We start from the raw sequence: 16,609 nt of genomic DNA, 5'->3' as shown, positions 1-16,609 counted from the left end.
ACTGAGGTCCAGGGCCATACAAAAAAGTATCACAAGTGAGTGAACTGAACCCACTTCATCCAAACCCAGTGCTTTCTTCAATATCCTTTGAATCTTAAAAGTCATTTAATCCAGTGGTTCTCAATTTTTTTTTCACGGTGGTAGAAGCTTTAGTTTATTTGTATTTTTATATTTGGAGACAATCGGGGTTAAGTGATTTACCCAGTGTCACACAGCTAGTAAGTGTCCTTTTTGGAACTCTGTTCCTATCTCCTGGGCTGACATTCTAACTACTGTATCACCTAACTGCCCTGAATCCTTAAGTTTAAGCAAAACTTTGGCAGAATCTTTGTAGTAAAATCTTTTAAAATTATTATTTTAATATCCACTAACAAGCAAAATAGAATTCATTCAAAAACAACAAACTTGTGGTGTTCAAGGTTCATTGCAGCACAGTTAGAAAAACACTGGCTTAATCTAGTCACCACATTTTACAGCTAGGGAAATCAAGGCTCAAAGATTCTAAGTCATTATTTGCTCAACATCAGGCATCTAGTAAGTGGCAGAGGCCAGTTTCAAACTAGCTCCTCCATCTCCAAATCCAGTGGGTTTCTACTTGCATTCACAACTCAAATCATTTATATACAGAAGCTTAAATCTTTGGGGGATAGTAGTGATGGTGATGCTCACTGGCCTGTTGTTGCTTCTAAATAGATGAGCCAACAGACAATGGCTTTGTCTCAGTGACCCACTTCCTCCCATCCTCCGATTTCTATGAGTGATGTCTCTCTTTCTGTTTATAGGGTGGAGATCTGAGTGAGAGTGACTTTGATGGCCGTACTCCCCTGCACATGGCTGCCCGAGGTGGGCATGTGGGTACTGTCCAGTACCTTCTGAGGAATGGGGCAAAGGTGAACAGCTGCGATGGTGACAGGAACAGCCCGCTGTTGATAGCAGTGAAGGGCAGGTACTGTGGGAGCCAGTGGTGGGAGAGGGTGAGAGGGAATGGCAGATCTGGCTTTGGGGGTGATGGATTGGTTACTTGTAAGGGATTCTCCAGTCACTTTTTGTAACAAGGAGACAGGTGGTGTCTAAAGAAGGAGGAACTCAGACCTGGAGGGTCTTGGCAGTTAGGGATAGAACACCAGAGCTGGAGTCATGAAGACCCTCTAACCTTGCTTAAAGATTTTTATTGAAAAGGAACTCATCACTTTCTGTGAGAGAGTCCATGGCACTCTGGGACAACTGTAATTGTTAAGAAGTTTTGCTTTAAATCAAGTCAAAACATGCTTGTCTAACTTTTCCTGTATTGTTTCCCGCTCTTCCTTCTGGGGTCAAGCAGAGCAAAGCTTGTTTCTTCATGAATACAATTCATATAATTGAAGAAAGACCCTTTAAGTCAGGGCTTTTTGATCTTTTTTGTGTCATGGACTCCTTTGGAAGTCTGGTGAAGCCTTTGGACCCCTTCTCTATGACCTTTTTAAATGCATAAAATACATAATATTGTAGAGAGAACCCAATTATATTGAAATATATATGTGTGTGTTTATGTGTGTGTATGAAATATATTATCAAAGTATTTTTTAATCCCAAATACTGCCCTCCTTAGTCTGACAAAAATCAAGTTCATAGAATCAAGTTTAAGAACACTGGTTCTATGTTTTCTGTTCTCTAGGCTATACTTTACCAGTTCCTTTCATTAGTCTACCTATTGCTCTTTCAGTATGCTAGCTACTTTAAAGCTCTCCACTTTGCCTTCATAAAATGTGGTACCCAGAACTGATCACAGGACTCCAGACTTGGTCCTACTTGTGGTACCTGGCCAGGATTGAACCAGGGTGGTGGTGGGGAAGAGAAGGGTAGAATGACAAAAACCCCAGTTCTATAAGAACACACTCAGTTTTACAGAACACAAAGGAACAGACATTTGTTCAAGAATAGATGAAAATATATCTCTGAATAAACATAATCTTCAAAGAGGGAAAATTATTTACTCAATGTCATATCTGGTATAAAGTTTAGATCTGAACCTGTCTTTTTGATTCTAGGTGCTTAATTTTTTCCATAATCCCACGGTACCTTTTATACTATTCTGACTTCACTTTAGCATTTAGTTGCTATCCAATTTAGTATTTGATATGATCAACTCTTTTGAAGGTTTCTCAGCAAAGAATTAGAGTGGTTTTTATTTCCTTTTCCAGTTCATTTTACAGATAAGAAAACTGAGACAAACAGGATTAAGTGACTTGCCCAGGGTCATACAACTAGTAAATGTCTGAGAACAGATTTGAATTTAGGAAGATGAGTCTTTCTGACTTCAGGTCCAGTACTCTATCCATTGTGTCTTATAGATGCCCTAATTTGGTACTTAAAGCCCTGTACAATCTGGCTTCAACCCACCTTCCCATTATCATTGTATAGAACTCCCCAATCCAACTAAACTTTCTATCTTGCTATTTTCCCATATGCTATTGCATTTTTCATCTGGAGGCCTTTTCACTGGATATCCCTCAAGCCTAGAATGCTATCCCTTCTCACTTCTGCCTCTAAGAATCTACAATTTCACTTGGCATATTGATATATGCCTGCAATCCATGCTTTTGAGAAAACTGGGATTGGTGAATCTCCTGAACTCTGAAGTTCTGAGTTGCAGTGGGTTTAGATGGATCCAGTAGCATTAGTATGTGTGAGCCTCTGAGGATGTGGGGCTACCAGGTTACTAATCAACCTTAGTCATAATCAGAGTAGAAAAGCTCCTGCATTTATCAGAATGGAACCAAGCCCTTCAATAGATCCTTATTTTCAACTTGGGTAAAATAGAAAGACTTAATCTTTTTTAAAAAAAATTAGTTTTCCTTTAAATCTCAAAGTATAGGGACAGCTAGATGATATAGTGGATATGGCCGTGGTCCTGAAGTCAGGAGGACCTGAGTTCAAATTCACCCTCAGACACTTAATACTTTCTAGCTGTATGATCCTGAGCAAGTCACTTAATCCCAATTGCCTCAAAACAAACAAAACAGACAACTCCCCCCACCCCTCAAATTACCATCTTCTAAATTAAGCCTTTCCTGATCCCCTCCAGCCACTAATGCCTTCTTCAACCAAGTCATCTTTCCTTTATTTTATATATGATTTTTATGTAAAAATAAATATAAATGATGTCTCCCCCTATAGAATGTAAACCCCTTAAGGACAAGGAGTTACACGCATGTCTTCATAGAATCAGTGTCTAGTACAGAGGGCAGCCAACTTACAGAGTGGATAGAATGCTGGACCTGGAGTCAGGAAGACCTGGATTCAAATATGGCTTTAGTCACTTACTAGCTATGTTATTCTGAGCAAGTAATTTTACTCTGTTTGCCTCAGTTTCCTCATCTGTGTACTGCCTAGAGAAAGAAAAGGCAAACCACTTGAGTTTCTTTACCAAGAAAACCCCAAATAGAGTCTTGAAGACTTGAACACACTGAAATGACTGAATGAACAATTACAACCCACATGCTTGGCATGTAGTAAGTGCTTAATAAATGCTTATTGCTTGATGGATTGATTCACAAAGTCCTATATATAAAGCAGTCCCTGCCCCCAAAAGATCTCATATTTTACTTCTAGATTAAAAATCACTTTGATAGTCTGAATGGGGTATATATAGAAGAGATGGCTACAAAACTAATGCAGACAGAATTAAAAGCAAAGCTGGAAAGTGGACAATTGAGTTTATCTGTAAAGGCCTTATTTCTGAAATATTTAGGAAATTAAATCAAATTTATAAAAATAAAAGCCATTTCCCAATTAATAAATAGTCAAAAGATATTAATAGTTTGCAGATGAAGAAATCACTTATTTATAATGATGTGAAAAAATGCTCTAAATCACCAGTGATTAGAGAAATACAAATTAAAACAACTCTGAGGTGCCACCCCAATACCTATCATATTGACTGATATGACAGAAAAGGAAAATGACAAATGCTAGCAGGGATATGAACAAAATTCAGATACTAATTCATTTGTGTGAAGTGATCTAACCATTTTGGGGGCACTTTGGAACTATACCCAAAGAGTGTATGCATTCTTTGACCCAGCAATGGCAATACTAGGTTTGTATTCTAAAAAGATCAAGGATTAAAAAAAAAGGATCTATGTTTATAAAAATATTTGTAAGTTTTTTATGATGGCCAAGAATTAGAAATTTGGGGATCCCCATCTATTGGGAAATAATTGAAGAAGTTGTGATGGAATGCTATTGTGCTATAAGAAATAAAGAGGGGATGGTTTCAGAAAAACCTGGGAAGACTTATATGAGCTCATGAAAAGTAAAGTAAGTAGAACCAGGGCAACATTCATTGTACAGATGTTCGACTGTGAAAGACTTAGCTATGCTACACAATACAGTGATCTAATACAATTTCAAAGGGCTCGTAATGAAAAATGCTATCTATATCATGAGGAAAAAAAGACTGATGGAACTTTGAGTGCAGATTGAAGTATATTTTTTTCATTTACTTTATTTTTCTTGCTTCTTCACCCTTCCCCCAATGTGGCTAATATGGACATGTTAAGTTACACACATAAGTGCATATGTATAATTGATTTCTTGATGAGTAAGGAAGGGGCAGATTGGTAGGAGAGAAAGAATTTGAAACTCAAAATTTTAAAAATTGAATAGTACAATATAATAATTTTAAAAAAGAAGGAATAGTTGTTAATCAGTACTAGGAAGAGAGGATATCTTATCCACCCATCTTGGGAAATATGGATGAACTTCTCTACCCTCCCCATTTGTAAATCATCTCACTCTGATTTGTAGCTGCCAGATGAAAAGAACAAATGGGATAGAATTTTATTGTATACTAGAATTAAATCTGAAGAATGGCAGCTGATAGTTATCTAGTCCTTTACATATATTACTGTATTTTATTTGGGTTTTACAAGAACTCTGAGGTAAACATTAAGGGTCATCCTCTCATTGTGCATATGAAGAAAATGAGGCTAGAAAAGACCTGTCCATGGTCATAGAGCTAGTAGGCACCTGAGCAAGATTCAATGCCATATCCAGAACTCCATGCACTATAATATACCCTTTCTATTAATGAACATACAAACACACAGAGAATAATTTAGATATGTACAAATAACTATTCAGCTACATATACACACACATATACGTATATGAACATATACATATATTTCCCAGGTTGGATAGATAAGATATCCTCTTTTCCGAGTACTGATTAACAACTATTCCTTCTTTTAAAAAATTATTATCCTATACCATTCAGTTCTTAAAATTTTGAGTTTTAAGTTCTCTTCTTCCTACCTGTCCCTCCCCAACTCATTGAGAAGTCAACTATTATATCAATTATATCACTATTATATCAATTATACATATGAAGTTATGTGACATTTCTATATTAGCCATGTGGTGGTGGTGGTAAAGCAAGAAAAATAAAGTGAAAAAAGTATGAAAGAACTCACTTTTCCATATACTAGCCCTATGAGAAATGAAGTTCTAATATTATATTCATTTTAGAGATGAGAAATCAGAGAGGCTAATATTTCTACATACTAACCCTATGAGGGATGAAGTTCTAATATTATTATATCCATTTTAGAGATAAGGAGTCAGAGAGGTAAAGTGCCATCCCTCATAGATATTCACTTAGATAAATTCAGACACATATGCAATGGCAGGAATATAGATGCATATATAATGTACACTATCCATATAAGGCAGGTAGTGCAGTGGATAACATGCTGAATCTGGAATTAAGAACTAAGTTCAAATACAATCTCAGATAAATGCTGAACAAGTTATTTAACCACTATCTGCTTTATTTCCCCATCTGTAAAATAGAGAATTTTTTTTGTGGATAAAAATGAGATCATATTTATAAGAGGCTTTCCAAATTTTAAAACAAAGTATTTTAAGCTATAAAAATGCTAGATTGTTATTATTATATGTGAAACACATGTGAAGGCATATACATATCCTTACCCAGATTTCTACATAGCCATAGGAGTAGAAGTATATATATATATATATATATATATATATATACACACACACACACACATACATAGATATAGTCAAATATATACCCAGAGACACAGAAATATACAAAGACATAGACACAGGCTCAGATGTATATACAGGCCAAGACACAAACATACCTGTGAATAAACATTTATCTTCATGTAAATGAGAAGATATAAATAAGAACTCTTAGATACTCTGTCGTGTAAGTCTGTGTGTAAGTCTGAACATACACAGTCACAGGAATACATGTAGATATGTAGTCAGTTCAATAATTACAGGAGGTGGTGGCTGCCCAGTGTTGGTCAATTCTGCCACAGCCTTTTCCTGGCAATATTGTCTCCATCTCTCCCTTATTCACAGTGGTCAGACCCTATTCATGCTGATTCCCAGGGATTCTAGCTGAGTGTTTTGACCTAACCCTTATTCTTTTTCCCCAACCAAGAGCTGGTTTGGTCCTGAGGAGAGATCTTGGATTTGACCCTTGGCTGAGGTCTAATTCAGTTAGGCAGGGCAGGAAGGTCAGATAGAATATGAGTTTATGGAGTAACATGGGCACATTCTGAAAAGATTTCTTTTCCTGCCAGGGTGGGGTTTGGGTGGGAATGGATGAAAAAACAAAATGGGGTTAAACTCTTCCAGAATCAGCCCTAGTGCTGTCTTGGACCTTATAGCATCAACTGGTGGCAGAGACTTTGGAAGAAGCAGTAAATGGAAGGAAAACATTACTGGGATAGGAATCCAAGGGAGGAAACAATATACATATCTCCCTGAATAATCAGGTTGGAGCAGTGAAGGAACCCCGAGCTTGGAATCAGGAGACCTAAATTTTAGTCTCAGCTTTGCCAATGACTCACTGAGGGATCCTTGGCAAATCCCTTCTTATTTGAGTCTCAGGTTTCTTATGGGAACAGTGAATCCTATCTTCTTCACATCAGTCATGTGAATCACTTGTTGTAAACAATTAGAATCGATTTAAATATCTTTAGAGCCTGCAAGGTTTCCTTCAAACTTCTACTTTCCATGAATGAAAGTTTTTCAGTACTTTAAACTTCTAGTCTTGCCTACAATACTTCAAACCCTACCAACCCATATGCTTACTCTTTTCTTTTTCCAAAGCACAAATTAATTTAGTTCAATAGCACCTCATGGAAGCAGCTATTGTGCACCCAGCCCTAAGCTCTGGGTTACAGGGAGCTAAAGAACTAAGATAATGGCTTTTGCCTTCCAGGGTTTTATGATCTAGTATGTAGGAACAGGACCAAGAATATACTATCAGATAGCTTTATACAAGATTAATTTCTCTTTGTTCACTTTGATTTAAGCATGGTATGGTGAATAGGGAGTTTTCAGTGTCTCAGTGTCAGGAAAACTTAGATTCAGTTTTACCTATGATACATGTGATGCTGTGCAAGTCACCTAAAATCTTGGTCCCCCTAGAAAGCTTTCTAAGTCAACAAGTTGAGATCTGTGTTAGTAGAGGGAGTTTGTGCACAGAAAATTCCCCATACTAATGAAATTGTGGGTCTATCATTTATTAATATAAATGTTGTATAAGACAACATGGAAAGCCACTAGATTTTTGAGTCAGCTCCAATTTTCCTAAATAAGTCATGGTATTTTAGAACCTCTATTGCCTCAGCTATAAAATACAGATGATAACATTTGCAATAATTGCCTTGCAAAGTTATTTCAGGAAGGTACCTTGCAAATCATATATATACCATTATTACAATATCTGTGGTATTTCATCTATAGAGTAGCTCTCTTCAAAACTGCAGATTGGCTCTTGCATAGTGTCATCTTGTAAGATTTTTTTAACTCTTCCCATAAATACTCCTGTAAGAATCTATCCAATATACTTGAAGCCTTCCTTTAGAATTTTTAATCTTTTATTAGTAACAGTATAACATAGTTTCCTCATCTGTTATCCTTAACTCTTGCTACATGTTTAGCCTGCCTTCTTTTTCCTTTTTAAAAATTAAATTACAATTTTTCAATCAACAAAAATCTGTCCCTCAACTCTTCTCCTTCTAGTGAGAAAGAAAGACAAAGCCCTTGTAACTAAATGTGTACAGTTAAAGCAAATAAATGTCCACATTGGCTGTTTTAAAAAAATTGTCTCTATCTGCATGGTGAGTCCACCACCTTTCTATCAGGAGGTGAGTAATGTGCTTTTTTCATGAGTCCTCAGTAACTGTGTTTGGCCATTGTGTTGTTTTTATAATATTGTTGTCATTGTAAAAATCATTTTCCTGGTTCTATTACTACTACTCACTCTACTATTAACTTAACTCAATATTGGTTCATCTCCCAGATTTCAATGAAGCCATGTGTTCATCATTTCTTATAACATAATAACATTCTCTTATATTTATATATCAAAACTTGTTCAGCTTTCCCCTGATTGGTGATTACCTCCTTATTTTCAGTTCTTTGATACCTCAAAAAGAGCTGCTATAAATATTTTGGTGCATCTTTATAGGGGTTTTTATTTATCTTTTGCTTAAGATAAATATCTTACTCAAATATCCTCCTAATTTTCCTTTCTTTCTTTTTCCTTTTCTGTCTTATTTCTTTGTTGAATGAAATGTATTTCTGTACTCAGCTGTGTGGCTATATGTGTATATCTTTCCCTCTGTTGTCTAGTTGGGTTAAAAGTGTGATTCACGTATCACCTGCTTCCCCCAGACTTTCCTTCTTATTTGTATAGACTTCTCTACCTGTGTACTCCAATTATGTGAGATAATTTGCTCATCCTTCCTCTCCCTTTCTCCAACTCCTCATTATATTTCCCTCCTCTCTATTATCTTTTAAGATCATCAGAGCATAACAGAAATAGGAAATGAAATGAGCAGATTGGCACAGGGAATATAAAATCTTAAGCAACTAACTCTCTGAAAATTAGAGTAGGTCAAATAGAAGTTAATGATTCCGTGAGACAAGAAATGTGAAGTCAAAAGATGAAAAAAATTAGAAAATATATAAGCAAACATAGCATCTCATAGCAAAAACAACTGGCATAGAAAGCAGATAGATCAAGGAGGGAAAATTAAGTCATTGGACTTGCAGGCCTGCTGTCTCATTAGATTCTGTTTGTGAGTTATAATGAGAAGAAGGTGTAGAGGGGACACATATTTGAGTATAAACAGTTTATTATGCTTTTTCACTTTCTTTTGATTGCTTCCTCATATTTACCTTTCTGTGTTTCTCTTGACGCCTACACATATACTTCACAGTTCTATTAACAGTGCTTGGAAATCCTCTATTTTATTAAAGATTTTTTTCTCTTGTGGTTTTATGTTTAGTATTTCTGAGTGAATTATTCTCATCTGTGAGCCTTTTGGAACATCATATTCCAAGCTCTCTGCTCCTCTATGGTAGTAGCTGCTAAATCATGTGTGATCCTGACAGTAGTAACTCCTTGGTACTTGCATTCTTTGTCTACTTTTAGTATTTTTTCTTTGATTTTGAAGCTTTGGATTTTGGCAATGATGTTCTTGGGAATTCTTATTTAGAGCTCTCTTTTAGGGGGTGACCAGTGGATTCTTTCTATTTTTATTTTCTCCCTGGCTCTAAAAGATCAGGGCAGCTTTCTTTTATCATTCCATGAAGTATAATGGATAGCATTGTTTTGGTCATGCCATTTCGATAATCTAATGTCTTATAATCTCTCTCCTCAATCTGCTCTCTTACATTTTAAAATCTTTTCACTTATTTTCATATTTCTTGTATCCTGGAGTTATTAATATCTATCTGATCCATTCTAACTTTCAGAGAGTTAGTTGCTTAGGTAAGGTTTTATACTCCTAGTATTTGTACCTCTTGTTAATTTCCTTTATTCCATAGCTCTCATCTTCTTTTCCAAGTTTTTTCCTTTAGCACTTTCATTTCATTTATAAAAAGCATTTTGACTTCTTTCAAAAATCCTTCTCTCTTCTAGGAATTCTAGTTGAACTTGTTTCCAAACTTTGTTTTTCCTTCAGATGTTGCTTTTTGGGTCCAATCCCATTTTCAAGGAGTTTATTGCTTGAGTGATTTTATTTTATTTCAAACTAATTCTCCCTCCAATTTTTCCTTTTCTAAACCCAATTCTGTAACACTTGGATATTTTCCAATTTTCCCCCAGCACTCACTTTTTCCTAATTATTTCCTCTATTAATCTCATTTCATTTATAAAATTGTTTTTAGTTCTTAAAATAAACAAATATCTCTTCCAGGAATTGTAGTTGAATTTGCATTCATGCCGTATTTTTCTTTGAAGTTTTACTTGTAAATGTTTTGAAGTAATTTTCTTCTTCTAGGTTTCTTTCTTGAGCATTTCTTTTGTCATGAAAGCTTTTTTTTATGGTGGATTTTTTTTGTTTACTCTTTCTTCTAGCCTATTTCTTGACCTTTGACTTTATTTTAAAGCTGTTCTCTGTGGAGAGAATGTCTGGATTGGTCATTGCTTTCTTAGGGCTTTGAGTACTGAATTATTTCAGGATCTCAGGGACAGTTCAGGTTGGGAACCTATAAAAATGCTGTCAGTACTCCCAAAGTGTCTTGATTTAGGACAAAATCAAATTTTTGCCTTTTTGGTTTGAATTTTGCTAGTTCTTCATAACCTCCTTATAGGCTTGCCTGGTTTCCCCCAGTAAATGTTAGTAGATTCAGCCACTATCAACCAACTAGAGTGATAGAACTACAGATTCCCCCTTTAGTGTAGAATTCCTGCTCTGATTATTTTGCAGGTTTCAGACTGAATTGGAGACTAGGTTGAGACCCTGTTCTGCTACTAGATTTAGCAATCCACAGATGCTGCTTGCATTTGACTTTCTAGTTCTCACTCTGGATCACCACTCCTAAGCCCAGGTCTCCTCTTCAGTCTGCCCCTGCACTGTAACCTGGAACTGCCAAATGAGGGACAGAGATGCTATTCCTGCACTCTATACAAATTTAGATCCCTCTGTGCTGGATCAGGGATGTCTTCTTCTTGAGTTGGAATGTTTCATGACAGATTCCCATCCCCAGTATTTATAAATCTTTCTCCCTGTCTCCACCATTGGGCAGGAAAAACGAGTCATTGTGATTTTGGTGGTAAGGGGAACATTTCCTGATAAGGACTAAGTTTGATAGTTTTTTTTAAATCTTTGTGGAAAAATTATGATATAGATTATCAATTCTGATGGATGTGGCCCTCTTCAGCAATGAGATGAACCAAATCTAAGTTTGATAGTTTTTTTTAAATCTTTGTGGAAAAATTATGATATAGATTATCAATTCTGATGGATGTGGCCCTCTTCAGCAATGAGATGAACCAAATCAGTTCCAATAGAGCAGTAATGAACTGAACCAGCTACACCCAGAGAAAGAACTCTGGGAGATGACTATGAACCACTACATAGAATTCCCAATCCCTCTATTTTTGTCCATCCGCATTTTTGATTTTCTTCACAGGCTAATTGTACACTATTTCAAAGTCTGACTCTTTTTATACAGCAAAATAACTGTTTGGACATGTATACTTATATTGTATTTAACTTATACTTTAACATATTTAACATGTATTGATCAACTGCCATCTGGAGAAAGGGGTGGAGGGAAGGAGAGAAAAAGTTGGAATAAAAGGATTTGTAACTGTCAGTGCTGAAAAATTACCTATGCATTTATCTTGTAAATAAAAAGCTATAATAACTTTAAAAAAAAAGAAATAAAATTAAAAAAAAAGAATTATGATATAGAACTTGGCTGTACTTTGACCTCCTATTCTGTCAATCTTGTCCCCATTTCCTGCCCACCCATTCTTAATTTATGTCTTCCTTTCTTATTATAATGTAACATAATACTACCAGTCTCAATTTGCTATACATCTGAGCTCCTTTTAGATTTATTTGGCAGTATTGGAATGTGAAAAAAACTCAACTGTACTTTCTCCTGGTATTCTACTATTTTATGTGTTCCCCCCCTCCCCCAATCCCCCAAGCCCATCTCACCATCTTGTCTCTCTTCCTGTTCCAAGACATTTCCACGATATCTTTTCTGCCATTGTGTGTGTGTGTATCTGTACAGTTCCAAGTTAGTAATCTGCTTTCACCTAATTCACACCCAAGCATTTCTCCCTTATTCCTGGATATAAGTTTGTGATGCTTATTTCATGGATTTGTAACCATAAGAGCATCTTTAGAGTAATAGCTTTCAAACCTTAAAGCTCTGTTGTTTTTTTTTTTAAATAGCTTTTTATTTACAAGACATAAGCATGAGTAATTTTTCAACACTGACCCTTGCAAAACCTTCTGTTCCAACTTTTCCCCTCTTCCCCACCCCCCTCTCCTATATGACAGGCAGTCCAGTACATGTTAAATATATTAAAGTATATGTTAAGTACAATATATGTATACAAATTTATACATTTATCTTGTTGCACAAGAAAAATCAGATTTAGAAATAAAATGAAAATGACCTGAGAAGAAAAACAAAAATGCAAGTGGACAATAACAGAAGGAGTGGAAATGTTATGTTGTGGTCCACTCTTATTTCCTGTAGTTCTTTTGCTGGGTGTAGTTGGTTCTGTTCATTACTGAACAATTGGAACTGATTGGTTCATCTCATTGTTGAAGAGGGCCATATTCATCAGAATTGATCATCATATAGTATTGTTGTTGAAGTATATAATGATCTCCTGGTTCTAATGATCTCCTGGTCCTGCTCATTTCACTTAGCATCAGTTCATGTTAGTCTCTCTCCAGGCCTTTCTGAAATCATCCTGTTGGTCATTTCTTACAGAACAATAATATTCATATACCATAACTTATTTAGCCATTCTCCAACTGATGGGCATCCATTCAATTTCCAGTTTCTAGCTACTACAAAAAAGATCGCCACAAACGTTTTTGCATGTGTGGGTCCCTTTCCCTCCTTTAAAATCTCTTTGGGATATAACCCCAGTACAAACACTGTTGGGTCAAAGGGTATGCACAGTTTGATAACTTTTTGAGCATAGTTCCAAACCGCTCTCCAGAATGGTTGGATGCATTCACAATTCCACCAACAATGTATCAGTGTCCCTGTTTCCCCACATCCTTTCCAACATTCATCATTATCTTTTCCTGTCCTCCTAGCCAATCTGAGAAATGTGACAATCAGAGTTGTCTTAATTTGCGTTTCTCTAATCAATAATGATTTGGAGCATCTTTTCATATGGCTAGAAATAGTTTCAATTTCTTCATCTGAAAATTGTCTGTTCATATCCTTTGACCATTTATCAATTGGAGAATGGCTTGATTTCTTATAAATTAAAGTCAGTTCTCTATATATTTTGGAAAAAAGGCCTTTATCAGAACCTTTGACTGTAACAATGTTTTCCCACTTTATTGCTTCCCTTCTAATCTTGTCTGTGTTAGTTTTATTTGTACAAAAACTTTTTTTTTAATTTGATGTTATCAAAATTTTCTGTTTTGTGATCAATAATGATCTCTAGTTCTTCTTTGGTCACAAATTCCTTCCTCCTCCACAGGTCTGAGAGGTAAACTATCTTATGTTAGTCTAATTTATTTATAATCTCATTCTTTATACCTAGATCATGAACCCATTTTGACCTTATCTTGGTGCATGGTGTTAAGTGTGGGTCAATCCCTAGTTTCTGCCATACTAATTTTCAATTTTTCCAGAAGTTTTTGTCAAACAATTAGTTCTTATCCCAAAAGCTGGGGTCTTTGGGTTTGTCAAACACTAGATTGTTATAGTTATTGAATATTTTGTCCTGTGAATCTAACCTATTCCACTGATCAACTAGTCTATTTCTTAGCCAATACCAAATGGTTTTGGTGACCACTGCTTTATAATATAGCTTTAGATCTTGGTACAGCTAGGCCACTTCATTTTTTTTTTTTCATTGGCTCCCTTGAAAATCTTTCTTTGGTTCTTCCAGGTGAATTTTGTTGTTATTTTTTCTAGGTCACTAAAATAGTTTTTTGGGAGTCTGATTGATATAGCACTAAATAAATAGATACTAAATAAATAAATAAATAGAACTAAATAAATAGATTAGTTTAGGTAATATTGTCATCTTTATTATATTTGCTTGACCTATCCAAGAGCACTTAATATTTTTCCAGTTGTTTAGATCTGACTTTATTTGTGTGGAAAGTGTTTTGTAGTTTTACTCATATAATTCCTGACTTTCCCTTGGCAGATAGATTCCCAAATATTTTTATATTTTATATTTTTATACTGTCGGCAGTTATTTTAAATGGAATTTCTCTTTGTATCTCTTGCTGTTGGATTTTGCTAGTGATGTATAAAAATGCTGATGATTTATGTGGATTTATTTTGTATCCTGCAACTTTGCTAAAATTATGGATTATTTCTAATAGCTTTTTAGTAGACTCTCTGGGGTTCTCTAAGTATACCCATCATATTATCTGCAAAGAATGATAATTTGGTTTCTTCATTACCTGCTGAAGCTAGCATTTCTAATACAATATTGACTAGTAATAGTGATAGTGGACAACTTTGTTACTCTCCTGATCTTATTGGAAATGGTTCCAGTTTATCCCCATTACATATTATGCTTACTGACAGTTTTAAATAGATGCTACTGATTATTTTAAGGAAAAGTCCATCTATTCCTATACTCTCAAGTGTTTTTATTAGGAATGGATGTTGGATTTTATCAAATGCTTTTTCTGCATCTAATGAGATGATCATATGTTTTTTGTTAATTTGATTATTGATATAGTCAATTATGCTAATAGTTTTCCTAATATTGAACCAGCCCTACATTCCTGGTATAAATCCTACTTGGTCATGGTGTATTATCCTGGGGATGATTTTCTGTAATCTTTTTGCTAATATTTTATTTAAGATTTTAGTATCAATATTCATTAGGGAGATTGGTCTATAATTTTCTTTCTCTGTTTTCATCCTATCTGGTTTAGGTATCAGTACCATGTCTGTGTCATAAAAGGAATTTGGTAGGAGTCCTTCATTCCCTATTTTTTCAAATAGTTTATATGTAGCATTGGAGTTAATTGTTCTTTAAATGTTTTTATTCCTCTACCATCTTGCACTGTGTAATTTGATTTGTAACCACTCAAGTGTGGGATTTGACAATAATGACTATTGTATCAATTTTTATCTAATAAAATTCTCCCTACATTGGTTTCCAGAAGGAGGGATGGGTTCTTGGGAAGCTGCCCAGGTGTCTTCAGGAAGTGTAAAATAAAAGTGATATATGTTTGGAAAGAGAGGATAGAGAAAAATGGAGGCAGGGGAGAAAGGATCTGAATAGTAACCTGTAAATGGCAAGTACTGGATTTGGAACTAGAAGACATGTATTTTAACTCCTGACTCTAAATCTGCATGATCATGTAGTGATCAATCACTTCCTCTCCTCATTTGTCACATTCCTGAACCTTATAGGGTTGCTATAAGGGAACTTTGCAAATCATAAAATACATTAGAAATTCAAACTCTAATGGGTTTGCCAGACAAGCCATTGGAGCTGGGGGACATTCCAGACACACCTATGGGCTTCTCTGACTCTAGGCAAGATGCCTAAGTGCATTTTTTTACTCTCTTCTTTGTCAAGTGGGGTCTGAGACCTGATAGCTGGAGTCGGATTCTTCAGCAAAGATATGAAAGCCATCAAGAATAATTACTCTGGCTCCCCTAAACCCATGGAGAACCAGATGCCAGGAACTTTTTCTTGGTATCTCTTTTTTTCAGTGTGTATACATCTCTTGAGTGGCTGCCTAGAATGGAGGCAGCTTGGACTGGACACTCACAAACTTAGCAGGGAAGGACTTGGCACAAGCCCTAGGAGCAATTGGCATATTTTAAGGGATTAAAAAATTCTCCAAGTCATGAAACACAAGCATCTCATCTATGAGTGAGTGGGAAATCCTACCAGACTTAGACTCCTGTCCTGTGGCTGGTCCCATCATGGGTTGGAGGTGGGCTTGTCAAGAAATACCATTTTAATCTATTTTTTTTAAATTAAAATTTGTGTTCCAAAAATTTTTTCCCCTCCCTTCTCTTCACTCCATCCCCTAGACAGCAAGTAATATATTTGTTAAACATGTGCAATTCTTCTATACGTATTTCCACAAATCAGATCAAAAAGGGAAAAAAATGAGAAGAAAAAGCAAAATGCAAGTAAACAATAACAAAAAGAGTGAAAAATTCTATGCTCTAATCCACATTTAGTCCCCACGGTGCTCTCTCTAGATGCAGATGGTAAGGAGTACCATTTTTAGAGTGGCTTGAATCTCTATTATAAATGTTTTATTCAGGGACAAAACAACTTCTTCTCTTCTACTCCTCTCCTTCCCTCATTTTTCTCTCTCTTTTCCTTTCTACTCTCCTCTTACCCCTCTTTTGAACCTGTGTAACTAGTGATATGTGTTTGGATGTCTTTATTTCCTGATTACTCCCCTGGACCACAGGGTTCCTCCCTGAGGGCACACAGCAATCAGGAACCATAGCCTTCCTCTTGGACTGAGAATAACCTTAGGACATGAACCTTAGGTTCATGTCTGCCTCTCAAACTAAGTACTCTCCCAGTATATTGAGTCTCCTCCCACAGGAATAGACTGTTTTCGTTCTCTTCCTC

The 16,609-nt window shown here is 35.7% G+C and overlaps 1 protein-coding gene across 2 annotated transcripts in view; it reads left to right on the top strand.

Moving 5' to 3' along the window:
* ASPG (asparaginase) overlaps positions 1–16,609 on the top strand; it is a 124,266-nt gene that overhangs the window by 77,262 nt on the left and 30,395 nt on the right. For both annotated transcript variants that reach the window (XM_023504072.2, XM_023504076.2), the window contains exon 12: positions 783–946. In XM_023504072.2, the coding sequence (XP_023359840.1) occupies positions 783–946 (164 nt within the window). The remainder of the gene's footprint in view (positions 1–782; positions 947–16,609) is intronic.

This window comes from Sarcophilus harrisii, chromosome 2 (genome assembly GCF_902635505.1).
Source record: "Sarcophilus harrisii chromosome 2, mSarHar1.11, whole genome shotgun sequence".
Taxonomy (NCBI): Eukaryota; Metazoa; Chordata; class Mammalia; order Dasyuromorphia; family Dasyuridae; genus Sarcophilus; species Sarcophilus harrisii.
This window is presented reverse-complemented; position numbering and strand designations above follow the sequence as displayed.